Raw genomic sequence first — 23132 nt, forward strand, 5'->3', positions numbered from 1 at the left:
GCTTTCAGGAACCTCCACCCTTCATCCAGTTCAGCTGAACAGTCGGTGTCTGTCCGAGGTCGCACTCGGCAACAGAATCACTGAACTCTCGGTATAGTCATTCCTGAAATCCCCCGCCTCCCACTGGCTACCTGAAAACATATGGAGACTTTTGAGGTCAGATATGAGGACGGGATCAGCGTTTAGCACAAACACGCCTCTTTCCGTCCAGCACACCAGCTGTCACAAAGCGAACAATGGGGTCACTTGTCCAAACAAGATAAATCCAATTCCTGCTTTATTGTTGTACGTTTTATTGTATTTCTTTTGCTGGTGATTCAACAATTCAGTTGCAGTAAATAGAAAATCAGAAACACCAATGAAAGCAAACCAAAGTAGAGGCGGAGAGGCCTACTTGATAACTAGATTTCCTAGTACAAAAACAGTACCGCATCATAAAACAAGGGGAGTGAGTGGTAAAATGCTGTGATTTCAAATGAAGTTCCATCTTACATACCAAGACTAGTTTTACCAAATTTTACTAAATTAATGCATCTGTTTGAATCGTGAGAGAAAATGTGATCTTTACCATTATACTAATTTTATTTTTTTAATGTAAGGCGGTTCAACTTTTAGCCATTCTTGTGATAGCCATGAATGAATCAAACAATTCAATTTCTTTCTTTAAAAAAAAAAAAAAAATTACATTTTTGAACAATTTTGTTCAAAAACTTCACTTCCACTGAACCATCTCTTGCTAAACAAACACCACATATGCATTTAAGCAAGCTGGTCCCCGTTTGTTTTTCCACCAGCAGCAGTAATTTGTACCATCATTTTAAGAGGAGCCCCACCTTCGCCCCGCTCCCCCAGATGACATGATAAACGACGCCAGCGTTGAATCCCGGCGTGGAGCTAGGAGGTTAAAGTGGAGGTCAGTGGGCGGACGAGGAGCCAGGCAGGATACACACGTCTGTTCGTGCTGTCCTCTGGAGGAAGTGAAGACGCCGACCCTCCAAGATTAGAAACGCAGAGCAATCTGGTGAAGATGTTAGCGCTCAGTCTGCCCGGGGCCCGACGGGGAGAGGAGGATTTAAGAGGCCATCGCAGGGGATCAGCATGCAGGGAGAGATTAATATTTCCCAAACAGTGGAAGAGCAGTCCAAAACGTTGTGGCCGTGTTTCGTTCCACTCCCATGTGATTTATACCTTTCACTCAGTTTCTTGACAGCCCACCGGTACAACACGCACCGGCTGCACGGGTTAGAACGAGATGAGTCACCCGTTCAGATGTCTATCTGCATAGTGCAACGAGTTATTATCCGCTTTAATGCGGCCGAGTGATGATCAGCATTTTCCGTGCTGGCTTCGGGTCTGCTGTGCGCAGGTGAGGCGAAGTAGCTCCCGGAGGACGAAAAGTGCGCAACATCAAATGGTTACATGCAGGTGAAGATAAGCGTGTTTGACTATAAACCACCTTAACCTCATTACGGAGTCACTGCTGCAGGTCATGACGAACCAGGGTCAAATTAGAAGGGTGTGTTGGGTTCAACAGAGCTGATCCGCAGATCTGAACAGGATTACAGTCCAGGAAAAAAAAAAAAAGACATGAGGAATACTAGGGCTACAGCTAACGATTTTAGTTAATGATTAATCTGTTGATTGTTTTGACGAACAGTCGATTAATCATATTCAAATATTGGTCTGCAGATTTTTAATTTCAGACGTTTTTTATACTGTATTAGAAACACATTAACATATGCAAATAAACCAGTAATTCAACTCATTTTTAAAAATGGAAAAATATTTTGTTGCCTAAAATTAGTAAAATGCTTGACCATCTGAGACAGCGATCAACATATGAGATACTGTTTATCTGTTTTTGGATCAACAGATAATTGGACATTAATAGATTTATTTATTTATTACAGACAAAACTATGCCATGCGAGTTCTGAGTGAAAAATATTTATAGACTAAGTTTTGTTTGTCTTTAAACAGAGATGAGTCAGTTTTGGTTTCATTACTTCTCTGAATATGTTTTACTTTCAGCAATTGGTCTTTTTGAGAGTCTGTATACTCCAGTTAACAATTAATTAATTACTAAATTAGTTGATGGTTATTTCAATAATTGAGTTATCATGAGTAATCCGATTGTTTCAGCTCTAAAAAACCCCCAAAAACATTAAATCCCGGTGACATTTTTAATATTTCAGAAGCACTCAACGTCAAAAACATTTTAAAATGTCCCGTAGAACAGCAAAAAGATTAGTTAATTGTCAGGATTTCTTGTCTTTTCGTCTCTTTGACGACACTTTGTGAGAGGGGGTGTGTAAAGTAAGTTGTTCTCCTTTTGTCTGAAGCGTCTCCTGTAGCCCATCAGGGTAAGCACCGAGGTGACGTCCCATTGTGATTCCAGCCATTCATATTAACAAGCCCGTGCAAGGAAGATAAACTCTGCCTTGCGGCGACAACAAATGGATCAGAGTTTACACCATAAAATGATGGGAGATGAACTTAGTAGAAATGGAGAGAAAAAACTTTAAACCGCAGCACCCAGGATGGTGATGGGATCTGCTGCACCCAAGAAGCCATGTTGGCCTGCTGTACCAAATCAGCAGCTTCAGGCTATGCAAACAACATCAATAGCTTTGGGTTTTTTTTGTTTTTTGGGGGTTTTTTTTAGATTATGTATGTGGAACAGCTGTCAACAAGAGGTCTTTGCGGTCAGATGACATGTAAAAAAAAAAGAAAAAAAGAATCTGCACTAGGTACACATGTACCAGGGATAAAACAAAAATGATTCATCAATTGAGCCACAACAATGCCTACAGAATATGTATACATTCCTTACATCTTTCACATATTTTCACTGAAATTTCATGTGGTAGACCAGCACAAAGCCACACAGATTGTCCAGGAAAAAGGACTATCTTCGTCCTTTTTCCTGGACAATCTTCCTTTTTCATATCTTCCGTTATGAAACGCTTTCATAAACAGAAGATATGAAAAATGAGGTGTGTATTTGTATCAAGTTCCTTTTACACCAACATCCCTAATTAAAATCCAGCACAACTCATCACCTTTGTGCCGTTTAATCTCAATATTGAGGACAACAGTGAACAAACAGCATCGTGAAGACCAGAGAGAACAGCAGACAGGTCAGGGGATAAATAGTGGAGATGTTTAAAGCAGAGTTAGGTTACAAAACAACATCCCAGGATTTAAATAACTACTGAATGGAAATACTAAGTCACAGCTGGCAAACCAGAGAGATATGGCTGCTCCCCACAAACACTTTGGGGTCAGGAGCTTCTATCAGGAAAATCACTTTACATCACACTAAACGACAGTGAACATCTGAGGAGAATGTAGCTGTGGGGGCTGAAATCCAATAAATAAAAAAAAAAACACGGAGTAAAGTTTTAAAGCACATCTGCTCTGAAAAGCAGATGGTGAAGGCATCCAGCAGAATATGAACCCTTATGGCTGAGGCTGAATGAGCCACCAAGTAAAAACCGGAGCAACAAATGGGAGACTGTGGAACATTTGCTGGCCTCCTAAACCACAGCAAAGAAGAAAGTTAGTCCAGCAAATTACTGGACGAGATCAAAGCCAATTCAAACGATGTGGCTGCTGGTGGTATATCATTTGAGAGAAGATACATTTCAAGTCACACTGCAGCTACTGCTGTGTTGTAGCTCTTTAAAACTCTTAATTAGCGACTAAGAGCTGCAGACGTTTCAGTGTGAAACCTGTTTCCAACGCTGTTAGCAAACAAAAACAGTTTCAATATGAGTTTTAAAATAATAGTAGCAACAGAACCAGCCAACACATTTGCAAAGAAAGCCAACAAATTATCTAGTTTTCCACTCTTAAAACTTCTCTTGCATTGTCTCTACCCACAAACCGTAAAGTTTTAAATTTATTTGAACTAATTAACCAGTAAGTGGCGCGAGAGCAGTAAGGATGATAGCGAGCAGACACATCTAGCTAAACTTTCTGCGTTTAATTTCGTGTCGCATTCAAAATAAAGTGGGTAAACTTACCTCGTCCCGGCCATTTTTCACATTGTAAACGAAGCGGACGCAATGAAGAAACTCAGCTCTGCTTCGGATGTTAGTTTTTCTGAGCGGTGAGCACAGGACGGTCCTCCCGGCGCTGCCTGCCTGGGTGAATCCGATATGGAGTCTCCGCCTCCCCACGTGAATCATGGGGTTGGGATGGGGGTCACCCGGTCTGCAACCCCCACCGAAGCACTAATACAAACTTCCCAGCCCACATACAACTCCTCCTCCTTTACTCCACACCATCCACCCAATCCCGCTTCACCCCCGGCTGTCCGACGACAAGCCGAAGCGTTTATGACTCATTCAGAAACAGCTTCAAAAGTAGACCGTCCAGCCGGGACAACTGCCTGCCACAATTAAATAGAGCTACGTGTAACCCATTACTGTTAACCAACATAACATATCAATTTATGAATTACCCAATCTATTTTTTTATTTTATTAATACCACTTTCTAACCCTTTACTTGCTCTTTTTTTTTTTTTTTTTTTTTTGGTTCAGTGGGTGAGAAATAAAGTTGAACCTGTTTCGACTGTCAGGTGTCATTCGGTTTTGTTCCGGTATACTACTGAGATGGAAGACTGATATGGAAGACACCGACTTTCAAACATCTTGTCTCACAGTGTTTAGTTCAACGAAAGTCCACCTGAATTCTGACTCTTAAAGTCGGAGCTAAACAAGCAACCCTGAGTTCAGTATCCAATATGGCCGCTTATGAGCGTTTCCTAAGAGCAAAGAGCAGCAAATCGGTTCAAAATAGCAGCTTTTGTATAGTGTAGTGGGTGGAGTCATCATATATTTGCTGACCATATTGCTTAGTCTAACATTGTCCTTAAAATCTCCAAATACACTCAGTGGTAGTTGTGAGGTTTTTTTTCAAATGACAGGTCTGATTATTGTAAGAGAATTGCTCTTGTGAGGCAACCAGTGACTCCACCTCCTAGCCAATCAGTGACCTACAGTCTTGACACCCTTTCAACCTGACTGAATAAGAAACCCCAGCAGAGAAGTTTGTAAAAAAAAAAAAAAAAGAAAGGGGCTGGTGCCATGCAACTGGAAAACTATTAACAGACGCCACGCTGAGTAGGCGCTAATGTAAAAGAGCCATACATTATAGTAATTATTACTACCAGTATAAACTATAAACTACTGGCTTCTTGTATGTACAAAATAGATAATACATTGCAGACTCTTATACCATACACTTCCCGTTTTCCAAATTGCATCCAAAATGCCCTCTTCTCTGATTTGAGCCATTCACCCGACATCCAAAGGTGACTCAAATGCAACATCCGTATATAAAATACTAGTTACTCATCAGAATCTCAGATACTGTTTTTTTAATTGGGCAGTGTGGCTTTCCACCCAGGGCAGCAGTCAGAATGACTCAAAGGAAATAAGTATTGTTAGAAAGTGTGCACAACTGATAACGTTGACAGAGCACGTGCTTCACAGCTCATGATTCAGTGCTGAATCAAGAGGTCATTTAAAATCCGAAATGTTTAGACTGACTACACCTCAGCTGGATAATTTAAGTTTGTAGCACCTTGTCAGTGCTACAAACTGCCCTGATTAGAGTGACAAGTTTACTCATATCTTGGTTTGCCACGTCACATATCGCTTAAGTCTTGGACTCGTGAAAATGTTTAATTGTATTAGAGAACATATTCACCTTAACTAACCATTTTTAATTATGTATTTTATTTTCACAAGCTGTATCTCGCTGCTCTCTGACCTGCAGCACTCTGCAGTAAACACTGCTCGGCGTATTCGCCCAAATGAAGATCTTATCCCGTAGACGAGCAGACAGAGACACCTGCTGGACAAAAACAACATCATGACAATGAAACAATAAAATGCATGCCATTTTTTTTTATTTCAAACAAAACACTTTATTATCCACAATTACTATCGGCTCTATCTAAGTCTATGGAAATGTTTACAAAGAAAAACAAAAAACAAAACATGATCTAATAACAAAAAGCAAGTACTTCACATCAAGTATTATTGAATTGTGTCCCCCCCCCCCCCTGGCACAGAGTAGACCATGTATTGATTATTGTACATCTCATCACAGTGAATCCTTTAAGTGCTTTTCTCATGTAAATAAGGACAAACATACAAATCGTGGGATTTCTGAAGCCGCTTCTTACCATCATTTTGTCAACTCGTATTGTACATTGAGGTCTGCCTCTTAAGTATTATAAAAAAATATTGTAAACATTTATATTAATTGCACAACATACATTCAAATACATACTGTACTGTACAGCAAAGGTTTAATTCCGTGTTGTTATCCAGTAGCACCATGTAGAGCAAGCTAAACAAACTATATAGAAACCTCTAAAGTGTAGTACAAAGGAGTAACATCGAAGTCACTAATGTCACTTTTTTGTTCACTGGTGAAATGTTCTTCTGTTCTAGCTGTGAGGGAGGGAGTGTTCAGTGAAGGCCTATTCCAAGGGTTTTCTGTGAAGGTGGTTGAACGATTGCAAAGGAGAAGTCTGGTCACGTCACATCTCACGGCTGTGAGGGAGATGATTCCTCATAAAAGACATTCATCAGTGTTAAAAATCAACTACACCACAATAGGTTATGGCGAGGAGTTTTGTTTTTTTTTTTTTTTTTTTACAGTTGGTTGTTAAAAAGTTTACATCACTTCCATGTGCAAACACGTCGGTGCGGTAAATATGTTTGTCCGGGTTCCTCGTCAGCACGAGGCCGTGATGTCACCATGTAGCAGCAGAGTCGAAGTGTAGCTCATCGTGTTTCCATCCAGGTCCCCGTTTCCCGACCAAAAGAAAGCAGATTAAAGCAATATTCTGGATGTTATCTACAAGGATTTGCTGTCAAAACCAAACACCAAGCTGACCCGAATGCAAATGATTATGAGATGTTTTCCAATGCAGATAACCTAAGAAGCTTTCTTAGTTTCTTCAGTCTCAGTGTTTCATTCACGCAAAGGCAACAAAGAGCAGCTCTCCCAAAAACTAAACCCGGTTTAGAGATGAATAGTATCTCCGGTTCATGGTTCAGCAAAGTGTGGTCAAGGTCCTTAGGTCTGTATACAGTCTCCATGCTCCGTCCTCTGCTGGACGAGGCTGGTGTGGTTTGGGGCTGCAGCTGGTTACCCAACCCATCCTTCCCAAATCTGTCCTCTGCAAAACCAACAAATAAAGCCGTGTGAGTTAAAAGTGCAACCTGAGGCATCCGATAAATACCGTCGCTCCAGTTCTTTCTACCGCCACTGTGAGAAAAAGCAAAAATAGACGATAGGAGGACTGACAACACAGCATTAGAGAATGTTTTTGTTTTTTTCCCCCTGCGTTGCATGACTGTTATTGACTCAACAAGATGAATGAAGAAAAATGAACCGCAGCCGTTTTTAATGCAGGCTGTTACTGTAAATGAATGAGTACAGAGCTAAAGCAAATGGCAAGCTGCTGGGTCGCCTGAGCGAGCTGAACAAAAACCCGGAGAGAAACGGGGCGACAGGAGCGGAGCTTGTTTGGCTGACTACAAATAGCAGATGGGTCATGACAAACTCACAGCGACTTGGACGAGGGCTTCTTCATTTTTGGCCTCTTTCGACGATGAACTGGCCTGAGGCATGCACAGCATGTACACACGAGCAGGCCAAATGCACGTGCATGGAAACAAACAGGTATAGACGCACACACACGGCGTACGCAGGCGTACGCACGTATTGGCATGCACACGCACACACACACACACACGCACACACACACACACACACACAAAACAGAGACAAGTCATTAGGGGTTAAAAACAGGACCGGCAGAAACAGCAGAGCAGTGCTTGCATGTTAGCCTGTTTGGTGTTTGTTTGAATCACTAGAAAGGTTTTGGACTATGATAAAACATAGAGGCTTAAAATAAGTTCAGATTATTATTTTTATTGATTCCTCTGACCGCAGACAGTAAGCAGAATCATACAGTGCCTTGCAAAAGATTTTAGAAGCACTTGTTGCCGTTAGTGGGGCCAACCAATAAGGGGCCGTAAGCAGGACTTTATTTGGGTCCCGTCCCCCTTTTTCAGCACCTCTAACAGCGTTTTAATTCAGATGTGTTGGCATCTGGAAAAGGGGGTGGAGCTTAAAGCAATCAGCGATAAGGTAGTTTTATTTTTATAGCACATTTTCAGCAACAAGGCAGTTCAAAGTGATTTAAATGAAGTAGAAGGAATTACAACAAAAACAACAAACCAAAGGAAAGAGCAAAAGCAAAAGAAGCATAAAACTACATATTTAAGGAAGAGCAGTCTGTAATTTATACACTAGTCAGGGGTTTCTCTGGATTCTTGTTCTGATAAGGTTGATCTAAGGTAGCAAGGTGAGGTCCTTTGGAGTGAAGTATAAAACTAAATGTTCCTGTTCTGCAAAGTTGTTCCTCTGGATTCTTAGTTTGCTCTAATTCCTTTTCCTGGGATAAGCTGGAAGGAGTTTCTCTGCATAATAATCTAAAAAGTATAATATTGGTCTAAACAGTAAATACTCCACAATTTCTAAAAGTAATGTAAGTCTGTCTGCACTACTAAGAGTTTAAGGATAAGCAGGATGAAACGACAACATTGGGAAGAAATAATTGACCTTATTTGCTGAGACGTGTTTATGGACAAACCCAAACTCAAAGAAACTGTTTAACTCACAGCATCAGTTGCACTATGAAGATTATACTTCTACACTTTTATAAAGTAAACTTCACAATTACCTTAACATATAAAAATCTTTGAGTTTATTGATGCCGAAACCAATAAACCAAACTCAATACTGTCAAACTTTATAAACAACGGTTTAGGGGAGGCTCCTGAAGGTCTGGTGGCCCCTAAGTAGAGGCTTAATTCACTTATGGGCCGGGCAGGCTCCGACTGCTGGGTATGGAGAACCTCAGCCTCAAACTGTGGGCTGTCTGTCAGAAAGCAATGCCTGTATTTAGTTCTCTTGTTTGTTATGTGATGTTTCTAACAAACCTCTAAATCCTAAACAGTGTTTACCCTGAGATTTAATCACACACTCTGCTGCCCTCCATCTAGCAATCAGGTGACTTCTGATAGCAGATGGTAGAGTAAGGAGTCTGAATACACACGCCTGCTTCGGTTTCCTTTTTTGCATCATCAGTCACGCCCTACTTTGTGTCTTAACAGGGACAATCTTGATGAACCAATAACATGACAAAAATGTGAAAGTGTTGCTTTTGTGAGGCACTGCAGACGAAGCTTCGCTGTGCAGACAGAATCCTCCCTGATTTCATTTTGCAGCTTTACTTCCATCTGGAGTGTTTGTAGAAGTAATCATAGAGGAAGATATACCTGTATTCACTGAAGTGGCTTCTCTCCTTTCCCCCTGGAAGAAAGTGAATGAGATTAACATTGCTCCTAAATGAGTCGAGAGAGAGAAAGCGACGAATCACGTTCTGGCCCGAGAGGAGTCTTACTCACCCTTCTCCGGGTTGCACTGCTTGTGGCCCTTGCAGCTCCTTAAGCCCATGAGCTGCTGATGCATCGAGTTGAGCGCGTTGCGATCCAGAGTGCTGACAGCATTTATCAGCTGAGGGAACGAGCGAGGACAAAATGTCAACGGCGCTTTGTAAACTCTGGAAAATGTCAGTAAAGCTCTATCCCCGGTGGACAAAGGAATGCACTGCATTTTTTTATAGTTATTATTGTAGAAGTATTTATACCCTCCGCTATGGGTGTGTCTGTGCAAACAAAATACCTGGTAGGGGTCGGTGCTGAGGTCAAAGTATTCCATGAAACCGGTGGCAAATTCACAGAACAGGAAATTGTGTGTGTCATTGATGGTCCTCAGGCACCAGTATGTGTTGTTGTTGGCACTGGTGCACGCACAGAACGGACCCACTACAGAGAGAGGGAGGCCAGAGGGGAAAGGGAGGGGGAGCAGATTTAGAAAACAACTGTTTTTCAGAAAAAGGTCGCCATAATATTGTTTTTTTTATCTCGATCTGCCATGACAAACGGCAGCAGAGGTAGAAAACAAAACTCCATGTTCCAAAAACACTTTCTGAAAAGCCAGTTGTCATCCCTTACTCGTCCAGAAGGGGGCGGTCTGCCAGTGATGGTTGTCGTGGGTGAAGCAGGTCAGACCAGGCATGCTGCAGGTGTCGTTGTTCTGGAGCCTCTTCAGGAATTTGCGCAGTTTTTTTCTGCGCTTTTGCTCCTTCTGCAGCCACTGAGTCTTCTGCTTGGACGGCATTCTGACGGGAACAAAATCTATTAGTGATTGAAATATTAAAAAATCATTTAAAAAAGCCTTTACTAATGAAGTAAAGTTTTACCTGAGAGAGTGCATTTGCTCCACATTTAGCAGATAAGCCTCCTTACTCTTGAGAAGATCACTGAGGAGACAAATTTCAGCCGTCACCATTTGGCGAATCTCGGCGGCAGTCTTATTTTCGGATGACTTGCTCACCTGGGCGTGTTGCACTGGCATTCCTCTGGCCGCACCTTTTTCAGGTGACCTTTCACCTCACGCAAGTTCTTGATTTTGGTCTGCAAGGTTTCGATCTGAGAGCAGGGAGAAGAACCAGAGAGTCACCTGGAGCACGTTACAGGTGGCGTCGGATCGGTTCGGCAGAGATTAGATAAAAATGGGAGCACCTCATGCTCAATGTGCAGTTTGTGGTCCTTCCATGCCTGAAGGGACTTGTAGAGGCCCCCATCACACTTTACCGTGTCGTTCATGAGGATCGAGCATCTGCACGTAGAGGAAAATATTACATCGTTCATGCATATTTAGCACAACACAACTGAAACTTAAAATCCACTCGGCGTAAATGCTCCCGAGTGAAACGAGTGGATTTATCCGACAGTGAAAGCTGAAGGTTGAAGCAGAAATCATTTTTACTGCTGTTACTGTGTGTGTTTTTAAAGTTGTTCCAGAAACAATCCCCTTAAAAATGCTTAAAAGTATTTTGAAAATGAAGTGAAGTTGTAGCTTAAGCTCAAACTGAATTAAATACCTGGCAGAGTTTGAGGCAAGGCGGTTTTCTTTTTGTTAAAATATTATGGCAAATAAATAATTTATTTAAAAACCAAAACTCCTCGAATTTCATCTTATCGTCCTCTTTCTAAGATGCCCGTCATCTCCAATCAGAAACAGATTCCTTGGTTGAATATGTTGTGAATCTACATTTGTGACTACTTAATAAAAGTTGCTACACCTTTTGTTGTCATTATTTTAGACTTTCATAAAGCAACTTAAGATTCATAAGATTTTATTTTCATTGCAGAACTTAAGAACAGTTTGTTTTAAAGACACAAGTATAAAGACCTACTGTGCTGTGGAGAATGAGTCTCTCTTTCTCCAACATGTAAATTCATGTATTTCTTGTTAATAGTTGCAGTACGTCAGCAGGTGTGTTAATGTGTGTGAAATGGGAATCCTTAATTTTTAAATTTGCCGTTTTTTTTTTTGTTTTTGTTTTTTTAAAGATCCAACTTAGGATTGGGTTTGCAAATTAGCCTGTGGCTAAAAAACCTCCGTACAAAAAACATAGGATCTTTGTCTTCACCATGTAACGTTTACTGTGCTGTTCCTGATTAAATAAACTTGAACTGATTCAGATGGTGACCAGACTCGGATGATTTTCAGCTTCTTTGTTTTCAGCCGGTCGGATGTGCAGAAATCCACTCTTTCTCCAATCGCCCAGCATAATAAAACCAAACTACAAAGCTGCGACAACCACTTTAGTCTTTGTTATCTGGTGCTGGTATAAGTGGGTTTAAAACTGAAGTCAGAGGAAGAATAAATACTAAAACACTACTTAAAAAAACAAAAACATAATGCATTTTCTACCTATTGAGAAATGAGGTGAGAAAGAGCGAGAGAGAGAGAAAGAGAAAGAGAGCAAGACAAGAAGAATGAACGTATCACAGCAAAGTTGCTCTGTTTTATCTTGAAACAGGCTGGATGTGCGCTGCTCCAGTAGGCGTCTCTAGGGAACACATACAGATTCTGCTGTTTTAGCAATGCTAAGCTTGCTAATCGCTTGTACATGGTGCTGGAACATCAGCTCTGTAAATGTTTTCGTTCATTCTAGCTACTGGTGAAACCCCGTTTGAAGAAGGATTGATGTTGTGTGAGGCTGTATTTTTTTCAGTCACTTCACCAGAGTGACTTCAGCAGGTGCTAATCACTTTACTCCATAATGAGGCACATTTGTAGTTCCTGTTTTGGTTTGAAAAGGAGCCATCAAACACAAAACATCAATCTGTTTCCACCGTGTTGATGTTTCATCAAGTCGGCAAAGAGGCTGAACGACCGGGGGCCGGCTTCAGCAGAGAGGCTGGATGTAAATCAACGTTTTTTTTTGTTGGTTTTTTTGTGCTTCTGTTCTTTGCCTGCTATGAAAGATGCTGGGTTTGGAAATGTTGGCCGTCTTTTGGAAATCTCACAATTAAGGCAAGGCTCTTTATTCTTCAAGGAATATACACACGGTCGATGATGTTTACAGCTAGCTACATTAACTGCGTGAATTGCTAACATAAGACGCTAAAGGCATCCTTAAAAAAACAAACAAACACTGTAATCCTGACGTAGTCTTTGCTTCTAATAGAAATGATTAATGAACTCTCACAGCAGGAAGGCTAGAAATTAACATTTGCTTTGTTTAGTAATAGTTTTTAAAGAAAAATCGGTGCTAGAGCTTTACCAAAACCAGAGGCCACAAATTAGTCACATATTTCTGATCACTACATCCGTTATAAAGCTACTTAATCCTGAGTAAAAAACCTCCTTTCATGGAAAAATTACTACTTTATTTCAGCTTCAAAGCCTCCGTTTTTGGCCATCACTTACACAGCTTACTGTCAGTTTTATTCTGAGAGACACATGCAGTAGCTGTGGACCTGACAGCTTGAATATTTGCATGCCCCCCCCTAATCCCACACACCTGTAGGTGACTTTCAAAGCAGCAGGTGGTGTGAGCTTGTCACGGGTGGTTGGCTTGGCTGCGACTCCCATTCCGCTGAATTCTTCGCCGTCGTCTCCGGCGGTTGCGCCTCTCCACCTGTCTCTGGTCCAGCTGGCGTTCCCGGATCCCAGGGGCCTGTAGCCCTCCTCCAAGTCGACGGCGTACAGATCTCCATCCAGCTCGAACGAGACAGAGCGCGCCCAGCGCTTCCTGGTCACGGCCTTACTGGACTTAACCTCTGCAGATTAATTTGATTGACAGAAGATAGATTGAGCACTTTTGATCAGAGTTGCAGTTGGACAAATGTCATATATTCTGAATTTGTTTCTTTGGAATGATTTAGGGCTCAAGTGTTTTCTCAACTCCACCACTTGGTGGCAGCACTGGCACATGCCTCTCAGGTCATGAAAACCTGGCTGCTTTAATGTCAGATTGTAGACCCGCTGCTTCCTCTCCAGGCACAGAACACGTGTATTTCTGATCAATTCATGGTGTAATAACACTTGTTGGGACAGCAGAACGGTCAAGTGAGATAAAGAACTCACTCTTTTTGTTTAGGAGTCTCTTCTTATGGACAAACGTTTTGAGCCCCCCGTCGTCGCAGTTACAGTCATCAAAGTTGGAGGTAACAGACATGGTAGAGGGACTGCTGGCCATCAGAGCCTGCATGCGAGGGGCAAACAGACCCGCCATGCCTTTACACTTATACAGCCTCAGCTTGCCGGTCGGATCCTCCACACACTGCCACTTCTGGAACAAAACCAGAAAAGGAAAGGGAAATGTATTTAAGGGGAACCTATTAAACAAAATTTACATTTTTCACATTTTTGTTCTCCATTTGCATCTCTGCTGTCATGTTTTGGCAATAAGTTGCTGCTTTTTGGTGTTTGGAAAATGAGCAGTTTCAAAAACCTCCCGATTGTCGAGTCACACTGCGCCGTTACCAAGCAACCCAAGCGGAGTTCCAGCACACTTAGTTGGCTGGTTTAACTCTTTGTGGGCTGTACAATGGCTGCTGGAAAATACAAGCGTTTTGTTGTTGACTTACCATCCAGAAACTGCTTGCTGCTTCTGGTTTTCATTGTATTATTGTGTATCTGTTTGGAGCCATTTTCACATGCGATTGTAAACATTGAGTTTGAGGGGGGGCGTGACCAGCAGCAGCTTATTTGGATTTAAAGTGACAAGAGGCCCTAAAACAGCTCATTCTGAAAGGAGCTCAAGACAGAACTGAGCAGATTAAAATCTCATTATCTAAGAAAGATTTTGTGCAAAAAAATTTAATGACCATGATTTGCATATTCACTGCGTTCTATCCTAACCTGTGTAACAGTTCACCTTTAATGATATAGACTCCGTCCTCTTTGTTTATAAAGAAATTAGATGCTATTTTCAAAAGCATCACTGAGCTTACAGTGGCTGCACATCACAGTATGTTCACAGATGGCAAATTACTATCTTGCCATGGCAACACAGTTGTTGTTTTTTTGCTGGAAACTGAACAGCCTCCCCTTCTTGGCTCATACAGGTCAGGTACCTGTCCCGGTTGTTGGCATGAAGTCTGATATTCTGCTTTCTGGCACAAATCCTTCACCCTCTGGTATTTTGGCAGGAAGTTTTCCTCCTGGGCCATTTCCTTCCCGTCGGCTCGCTTGTGCGGAGGCTTCCTGAAAGAACAGACAGAACATTGACAGGGAGACCGACACTGCCAGAACACGGCGCCTTGAATGAGAACCCGACTTACAAAAAGGTCAATCAATAAAACATACCCCCTCTCCACCAGGAAGGAGTCTCTCCATGTTTTTCCCTTCCTGTTCAACTGGAACCTGAGAAATCAGTAAAAAAAAACAAAAAAAAACACCAGACTGTGATATTTGCAGTGAGCAAACATCTGTGCCATTTCGAAATGCCAGGCTTCCTTAAAAGATAATGATGCTGTACCTCTGTGTTTGAATTGTGAATTTCATTATATGCGACAAAGCGCTTCGTTTTGGTAAAAAAAATAAATCAAAAATTCTAGCTAAATCCCCGTTTGACTGGGTCTGTTTCACTCTCCCCTTTTCTAAATGTCGTCCAGGAACCGTCGATGGAATGCTGAGACGCCGAGCGTGTTCACCTGTTCATTGGTCGATCCGAGGCCAGAAGCTTCAGGATGGACTTGCCGTCCATTTCGGCAGGAATATCGACGCCCGCCATCTCCAGCATAGTCGGTGCCAGGTCAACGTTCAGCACAATGTGAGGATTTCTTCCAAGAAACAGGAAACTCAACGTGATCATCATAACGTCGTTCTTTTAACGCCCCAACAAAATATACGTTTCTTTTTTGATGTGAAAGTACCCACACGTCTTTGAAATATTTCACATTTTGTAGGAATAAACAACAAGTGTGTTTTATTGGGGCTGTATGTGATGAACTAATGCAGTATAGTGGATAATTGTGAAGATGAAGAAAAAGGATATACTTATCACATTTTGTAAGTAAAACTTTATGAAAAGTTTTGTGTGCATTTTTAATTGATGGCTCAGTTAATTTTGGTTTCAGAATAAAGCAGGCTGAATGCATGTCACGCTCAGAGTTTGGTTGTGTCCAGTTACATTTACTCAGTTATATAAACATGAATAACGTTTTGGAAAAAATATTATATTATATATATTGTCACTATGCTGTACTTTTTCCTTTTAGCACGTACTTTTTTTTTACCCTTGAGTAGTTTGTTGGACGGCTACATTTTACTTTAACTTCAGTAAAAATATGTTGAATTGTGCTGCTCTTGAGTACAATTTCTGGGTCCTCTACTCAACTCTGGCCTTTTTTTATTTATTTTTTTAGTTTTATTTGTGCAGAACTTTTAAAATTCTGTATTTTTCCCTTCCACTTTACAATTATGTACTTTTTTCTAATCTATCATATAAAATCCCAACAAAATATTAACATAAAATGTGAGAAAAAGAGAAATTATCAATAATTAGCTGACTTCTTTCTTGCACCAGACTTCACTCAGAATAAAAGGATCTTAATTCAAATTCAGAGCTTTCAAACCTGTTAAAATCATGACTTTTCCTTGACAACTATGCACTACTTCCTGCCAGTTTATCAAATATGACCCTGACAAAACATCATAGATGGTGATTTCAACATGATGTGATCAGATGCAAAAGAGTGAATAGTTCAGTAGAGCACCAGTGACCAATTGTGCTGACAGGAAAATGAGCGTGATAGGAGAACTACTCACGTAGCGCCTTGCTCCACATTAGGCCCCCGTACGTAGAACGGCACGCGGATATCGAACTCGTAGGGCATCGATTTGCCCTTTACCAGCCCAAACTGGCCGATATGATAGCCGTGATCCGAGGTGTAAATGAGGTAGGTGTTGTCCAGTTCTCCCGTCTCCACCAGCATGTTGTACACCTGCGGGGAGACGCGACTCATTGAGCAGGCACACGGGGTGGAAAAAAACAAAAAAAAAAGAAAGAAAAAAGTTACACTTTTTGTTTGATAGCTCAAATCTCTTGTGCCACTTTCAAGGAAAAGGAGATTGAACAATTTACCAAGTATGTCAGTGAATTCATTACCCCAGTCCCAGTCAGAACAAGCACAGATCTCCCAGGACCGCCGGCGGTACGTGTGCGTCCGCGTTTAAGGGTCGATGTGTGTTTAAAGCCTCCGTCTCTGGCTCACTGCGTACCTTTTGCACGCTGTCATCCACGGACAGCAGCGTCTGCATCCTCCTGCGCTGGAGCATGTTGGTGAACTGCATGTGGACGGGCTTCATCGGGCCGGTGTAGCGCAGGATCCAGTGCTTGTCTGGATTAGGAGCATAGTTGTAGCTCGGCGTTCTTTGGAGGGAGGGAAAAATAAGAAGAAAATAATGAGCTATAAATGATCAACTACTAAAACTTTCCATTATTGAAAAGGATTTCATATTAAAAATGTGGCTTTTTTTTTTTCAGACTGCACAATTTAAGGTAAATGCTACATCTCCGAGCTGTCGTAAAATGTTTATAGTTCTGTTGTGCAGACGCAGCATTTTTTTCTGCTGGCGAAGCCTAATGACTTTCCAGAATCGAAAGAGAACTATTTATTCAGTGTTATAATGGATCTTATGTAAGCAATGTAAAAAATGCTAACGTGCTAATCAATACGGCTGCGCATTTTAATGATAATTTAACTCTGCTCCATGTTGACATTTAACAATTTGGAAACAATAAGTGCCAAAGAGCCGATGGGAATGAATGCTAAGGTGGATTGATTGGAAGTAAAAAAAAAAAAAAAGATAATGCATCATTGTTGGGTTTTTTTTCCTATAAGTTAAATAGATTGTGAAGTTCAGGACAAAAAGAAACGGAGAAATAAAAAAGGACTTCGCAGCATCAAAAACCCAAGAGGGAGTGCATTTATGGAGAAGGAGCAATTAAAAGTTTCCACAAAGACACGGAGGTTGAATTTTCTGAGTCTTCTCTGTACAAAGCCAGTGTGGTACAGGTTAATGATGCAGGAGGGATTAGATGAAGCAGCACGGGAGTGAGGGGAGGGTGTGGGCCGAGGGAGGGAATAGTAACTACAATCTCATTACTGGCCTTGGATCCTTCTCCGGAGGCCAATAGTGGGCTTGCTATTAGCTAGCAGCTATAGAGAGGCAGTCAAGAGGTACAGAAGGTCAGAAAAAAAAAAAAGGCTAAAATGAAAGAAGTACGCGCTTGTGCATATGCACGACAAAATCATTACCTAAGCATTAAACGTACATTGTTTATTCCAATCTGTGACCATAGCTGGCAAAACAGTACAAATTAACTGGGCTCATTGTGGTGACAACACTAACATGAACAACAATGGAGCCAAACAAACTGGAGCAAAAGAAGAAAAAACGCTGGCTGTGCATGCAGAGGCCCCGAAGCTGCCAGCAGCCTACTGTAAGCAGTGGAAGACGACATCCAGCTCAGATGATCAAATTTGTGTCATTCTGGGTCAAACAAGAAGAAGCGTGAACGCAGGGATGAGTCATTTGTTACCAAACGGCAGTGAAAAAGTAAAAATGTGCTGTGTACTTGTCAGCTTTCTCCCACAGAGATCACACAAATTCTTCACGATAGAAAAAAAAAAAAAAAAAAAAAAAATCACTTTTTTTTTTTCAAACACCTTGCAGTTTAATTGAGTCTGGATAATGAGAGAAATACAGAACCTTGCGAAAGCTGTCAAGCCCGTAGACATCCTTGCATTTTGTCGTGCTACTATAACGCTTTTTGATGTATTTTTAAAATGATTGTAGTTGATGGACCAAAAAAACAGCAGAACAAAATTCACAAACATGGATTTACAAAGTGTTGATTCTGGGATTCTGAATACAAATGGGCGCAACATGTAAGTTTTCATTTGTTCAATTATTTTAAATACAAGTACATTTCCTTCCACGTCACAATTGACTTTTATTTATTTTATTTTTTTATTTTGCTGATCTATCCCAGTGGTTCCCAAACGTTCCAGCTTCTGTGTCTTACATGTGCTGAGAGGCGTTGGGGAAGGCAGCGCTGTACTGCGGGGCGGAGTCCTCTGGACCGTGCGGAGCCACGTGGCTCAGGACCATCAGCACCGGCCTGTGAGGGTAAATCCTCTTCGACATCCGGAAGTAGCTGATGCTGTTGTTGGTGATGACGTCCGTCAGGTAGTCCTGTGGAACGAGCAATTATTGCCCACCAGGCACTCAGCAGTCAGTGATAATAGAGCAGATGTCAAAGCATGTGTTGCTAGGCTGGATCAGTGTCGAATACAAATAAATCCCGTTTTTTTACCTTTTCAAACTGATGAGACTCGTTCGATCAATCCACTGCTTGTATTTGATCCAACAGGAGTACAGAAGGTACAGATATTCGGAATGCATCATGCAAACATTTGGTTAAATTATTGTATTTATTTTAATTCTACACGGTTTCTGCAATAGTTCACATATTTGTAAATGAGGTAAAGAATTTTGAGAAGGGTTAATAGAGGAGCGACGTAGTTTCAGTTTTTAAAGAGGCAGAGGTCCAATTTCAAGATATTCAATATGGAAGTAAAATTTCTATCAAGTCATATTTGATATATATATATATATATATATATATATATATGGCATTTTTATAACAACTGAAGTTAACCTATAATTGATTATGCTATGAATTGGCACTGTGTGCCTGTAAAACACATAATACAGCCCCTTTAATATAATGTTGCCTCACCTTTTAGGAGCTATAAAAGATGCAACTCTTCAGGGAAAGTATTTTAGTATTATTATGGGAATTTTTGACTATTCCTCTGAAACCCATTTGTGAGGTCAGACACTGATGCGGGATATGGTTTACGGTTTCCATTTTAATTTGAGGTGATCTAGAAAGTTGAGGACTTTGTACAGCTCAGTCACGTTTTCCCTCACTAAACTCAATGAGCCTTTTCTTTACAAATCTTTCTTCGTGTGCTGGTAGGCAGTAATGTTGGAGCAGGAAGGGGCCGTTCACACACTGTTCTCAAACAAAGCTAAGACCATGAAATTATCCAAATTATCTCTGTATGCTGAAGAATTAATGGTTCCATTCACCGAAGTAAAGGGACTGAACACAACACCAAAAACGACGTCCCCATATCATTATCCTCTTTTCACCAAACTTAACATGATACAGTCAGGTAAGTGCCGTTCCCCTGATCAACGCCAATCCAGGACTCCTCCGTTAGATTGTCGGACTGACAGGAAAGAACGCCACTCCATTGCTGTGGAATCCAGATGTGATGTCCTTCACACCACTGCATCTAATTATTTGACTTACACCTCGAAATGTAAAATGTGGATGTAGCCGCTTTCCCAATGGAAACTCTTTCCCCGAAGCTCTCTATGCGCCTTTCTTGAGCTAATCTGATGACCAGGTGAAGCTATTTACTCTGCAGAAAGTTAGTAATCTATAGGCACTATAAGCAACTTATCACCCTTTGACCCCGCTCTCTGATTATACATATCCTAGCATTTCATGGCCGATTAGTACGTTCTAACACATTAATTCATTCATTCGAGTGGACAACCCAATACTGTGTGTTTAGTAACAATAGTCTCTAAATGTGAAGTGCTTAAAATTTATGCTATAATAACCAATTTTCTAAAGTAGGTCATTGTTTTGGGGCAGTTAAAGAAGCATTTTGCAAAAACAATAGAGTATCAATACCTTTGAGTAGTCGCTGCTGTGTTTCTCCCGTACTCCATTTCTGCAGAGGGTGTAGTTGTAGAAGCGGGAGTTTTTCACCAGCGCTACCCATTCCTTCCAGCCAGGTGGCACATAGGAGCCGTTGTACTCGTTCAGGTACTTTCCGAAGAAGGCTGGGTGGAGAATCGGGAACAAAGATGTTAAAAGTTGCTTTTGTTCGAATTCTTGGGACTTCGATAAAAACGCGAAGGCTGTCACGGCGGCAGCACCGACCCGTTCTGTAGCCGGAGTTGTTGAGGTGCACGGCGAACGTGTGCGGCTCGTGGTGCACCTGCCACGAGGGTGAGGAGCAATTCTCGTTGTTAGTGTAGGTGTGGTGGTTGTGCACGTACTTCCCCGTCAGGATGGAGGAGCGGGACGGGCAGCACATGGGGGTGGTGGAGAAAGCGTTTGAGAAATGCGTGCCTCCCTTCTCCATGATGTGGCGAGTTTTGTTCATGGACTGCATTGAGCCTGAGAGAGAGCGGGGATGTAGGGAGGAAGAAACAAAAAAAAAAGAGAGGATTTAATATTGGGCGGGGCTGGCTGGGTTACATTCAAAGGCTAACAGCTGAAATATAAAGAACCCAAGGTGAGAAAAATTAATTTAAAAAATCTGGAAATTCTAGAAGCACAGCTGGGAAAATGTGAATATACATTTAAAAGAGAGGGTAAAATTATTAGGAATAAAGTTGGAGAAAAAAAGAGCTGGACTTAAATGAGGAAATAAACCTTTTTGGTAAAGTGTGACCCATTTGGATTTCTGTGTACCCAAAGCTTTTCAGACTGATGGTGATTGTTTGGGGAAACAGATGCTTGACCATAAATTCCTCCCTCAATGGCTGCCTTCTCGCTGCCATCACACGAGGACAAAAGATGTCACAGAGGCCATTATGCTGCTACTCCAATCCAATATGTTGCTAAAGGACTCAAGAGGGTAGGGAGATGGCCAGAGTTTGGCAATCAGACAATGGAAGCCATAGGCTGGCCTTAATTCATGTCAGAAACGGAGCTGGCAACGGGGTGAAACATGACTTGGACTGAGCTAGCTGTTACGTTGCCAGGGAGCCGCTTAGGTCGGTTTTCTCTTACAAATGTTGTCCGACTGACATGGACAGAATATCTAAAATAACGGAACAAAAGCAAAGACAGAATTATACAAACACATTACAAATTTCCTCTTTTTAATTCCTTTATTCGTGCTTGAATGTTTCAGATTGTAAAGCAGATTTTCTAATCCAAAGAAAGATGGCCTCTGAGTAAATGCTTCATCTTATTTATTAAGATGAAAAGCTATTCAAAACAACCTGGTGGAATACAGAACAATAATGGCTCCTAATTCTGATAAGTGGTGGTGGCACATTTGGCAACAACCACTGTCAATAAGTCTTTTCCAGTAGGGTGGAGGATTGTTGGCCCGGTGTTGTTTGCAGATCTGTTTAAATCCAGTCACACTGGAGGGTCTCTGGAGCATGAACAGCCTGTTTCAGGTCAGATCACAGCATCTCAATGAGATTTTAGTACAGACTTTGGCTAGCCTACTTCAAAATCCTTCATTTGAAGATTTCTATTCGTTCACAGGTGGACTTGGTGGTGTGCTGTGGATCGATACATTTTCTGCATAATCTAGGTCTAGCTTGTGCTTAAGGTCTTTCTGTGAGGATTTTGTGGTAGAGAGCATAATTCATGATTCTATCAAGATGTCTTCCAGGTTCTGAGGCTTTTACACTTACACCACTGTCTATATGACGTTCAGTTGGTGAATATTTTTCTTTTTTTTTGACAGATCTGACAAGGTTGCACATCTTGCTGTCCAAGATGTGCAACCTCTTGGACAGCAATTCAAGAGCTGTGTCGCTCTTGAATTGCTACAAAATAAAGCTGTATTTCCTTCAGCCCACTGGCTGCAATGTTGACACCTTGAGACACCATGAGACCTAAATCCTGAACATCATGGCATGGAGTGCGTCCCAGTTTTCCATGTCTGGCATATAGACATTCATTTTAGCTTTTAAACTGGTTATATTGATCCTGTGTCCAGACAGAGGGAWAATCAGTAGCCCAGCATCATGACCTGTTTGTTCTGAAGATCCTGCAGCTTCCACTTCTCTTCCTAACATGGCRCCTCCTCACCCTGACTCTCATACTGATAGGAGGAACCACAGAGCTCTGTTAAGTTAAAGCTCATCTTCTGAAGTTGGGATATTTCTCCAACAGGTTCCAGAGGAATCACCTCAAACCAGATGTTGGACTGGATTTTATTTTAATGTCATTTGTGAATGTTAGAGGCTCATTTTCAACAGTTTAGTTATAAAGGTTGAGAAAGGTTATTTGGTTATTTGGAGAAAGTCTCATCAACATCAATATTTCCACTAAATAAGAAGCAAAAAAACAGTTTGATAGAGGAAAAGCCTCGGTTTCTGCTGTCTGACAGCCGCAGTTACCATGGTTGCTGGAGGTTTTTGTTCACAGGTTGTCCCAAGGGTCACTGACAAAGACACGCATCGATGCACACATACTTAAGATCAGTTTCTATCTGTTGTGTCCCAATCACCTGGGAAAAAAACAGCTCCTTGATTTACGCTTTGCTTCATACATGGGGTCCAGACCCTTGGCTATTGAGAGATGATTGTCTAATGGAGGTGTGAACTTCAAGTTTCAAAGAATTAGATTACAATACCCAATTGCTGGCGTTTGGCCATGACATATAAAATGTGCCAGCTCGATCATGAAGGAATCTACTCAATGAAGCTTACCAGAAAATGCAAACCATCCCAAATTAGAAATGCCAAGCCAAATGGCATCTTTACCAGCAATAAAATGTCTTAAAAATTCTTCTTGGTCCGACTTTAATTTCTCAATGCTTGGAGAAGTGGCCAACACAGACTGAAAGATTTTGTTCACTGAGGAGTCAGTGAACAAAGCATATAT

The 23132-nt window shown here is 41.4% G+C and overlaps 2 protein-coding genes across 7 annotated transcripts in view; both read right to left on the bottom strand.

The window, feature by feature from the left end:
* The window catches only part of arhgap46a (Rho GTPase activating protein 46a), a 43399-nt gene extending 39133 nt beyond the window's left edge, over window positions 1–4266 (bottom strand). For both annotated transcript variants that reach the window (XM_008410552.2, XM_008410551.2), the window contains exon 1: window positions 4028–4266. In XM_008410552.2, the coding sequence (XP_008408774.1) occupies window positions 4028–4041 (14 nt within the window). In that variant the 5' untranslated portion in view covers window positions 4042–4266. The remainder of the gene's footprint in view (window positions 1–4027) is intronic.
* A 1638-nt stretch (window positions 4267–5904) lies between these two features.
* The window catches only part of sulf2a (sulfatase 2a), a 73575-nt gene continuing 56347 nt past the window's right edge, over window positions 5905–23132 (bottom strand). For 4 of the 5 annotated variants that reach the window (XM_008410556.2, XM_008410557.2, XM_008410558.2 and 1 more), the window contains 19 exons: window positions 20436–20675; window positions 20184–20335; window positions 18495–18664; window positions 16685–16835; window positions 16232–16407; window positions 15115–15243; window positions 14768–14824; window positions 14536–14665; window positions 13544–13748; window positions 12978–13236; window positions 10684–10780; window positions 10496–10590; window positions 10362–10421; window positions 10114–10280; window positions 9782–9924; window positions 9505–9613; window positions 9376–9409; window positions 7597–7650; window positions 5905–7205 (listed from right to left, as the gene is read on the bottom strand). In XM_008410556.2, the coding sequence (XP_008408778.1) occupies window positions 7175–7205; window positions 7597–7650; window positions 9376–9409; window positions 9505–9613; window positions 9782–9924; window positions 10114–10280; window positions 10362–10421; window positions 10496–10590; window positions 10684–10780; window positions 12978–13236; window positions 13544–13748; window positions 14536–14665; window positions 14768–14824; window positions 15115–15243; window positions 16232–16407; window positions 16685–16835; window positions 18495–18664; window positions 20184–20335; window positions 20436–20675 (2459 nt within the window). In that variant the 3' untranslated portion in view covers window positions 5905–7174. The remainder of the gene's footprint in view (window positions 7206–7596; window positions 7651–9375; window positions 9410–9504; window positions 9614–9781; window positions 9925–10113; window positions 10281–10361; window positions 10422–10495; window positions 10591–10683; window positions 10781–12977; window positions 13237–13543; window positions 13749–14535; window positions 14666–14767; window positions 14825–15114; window positions 15244–16231; window positions 16408–16684; window positions 16836–18494; window positions 18665–20183; window positions 20336–20435; window positions 20676–23132) is intronic. The other variant, XM_008410560.2, reaches the window with a different exon arrangement.

Source organism: Poecilia reticulata, linkage group LG5 (genome assembly GCF_000633615.1).
Source record: "Poecilia reticulata strain Guanapo linkage group LG5, Guppy_female_1.0+MT, whole genome shotgun sequence".
Taxonomy (NCBI): Eukaryota; Metazoa; Chordata; class Actinopteri; order Cyprinodontiformes; family Poeciliidae; genus Poecilia; species Poecilia reticulata.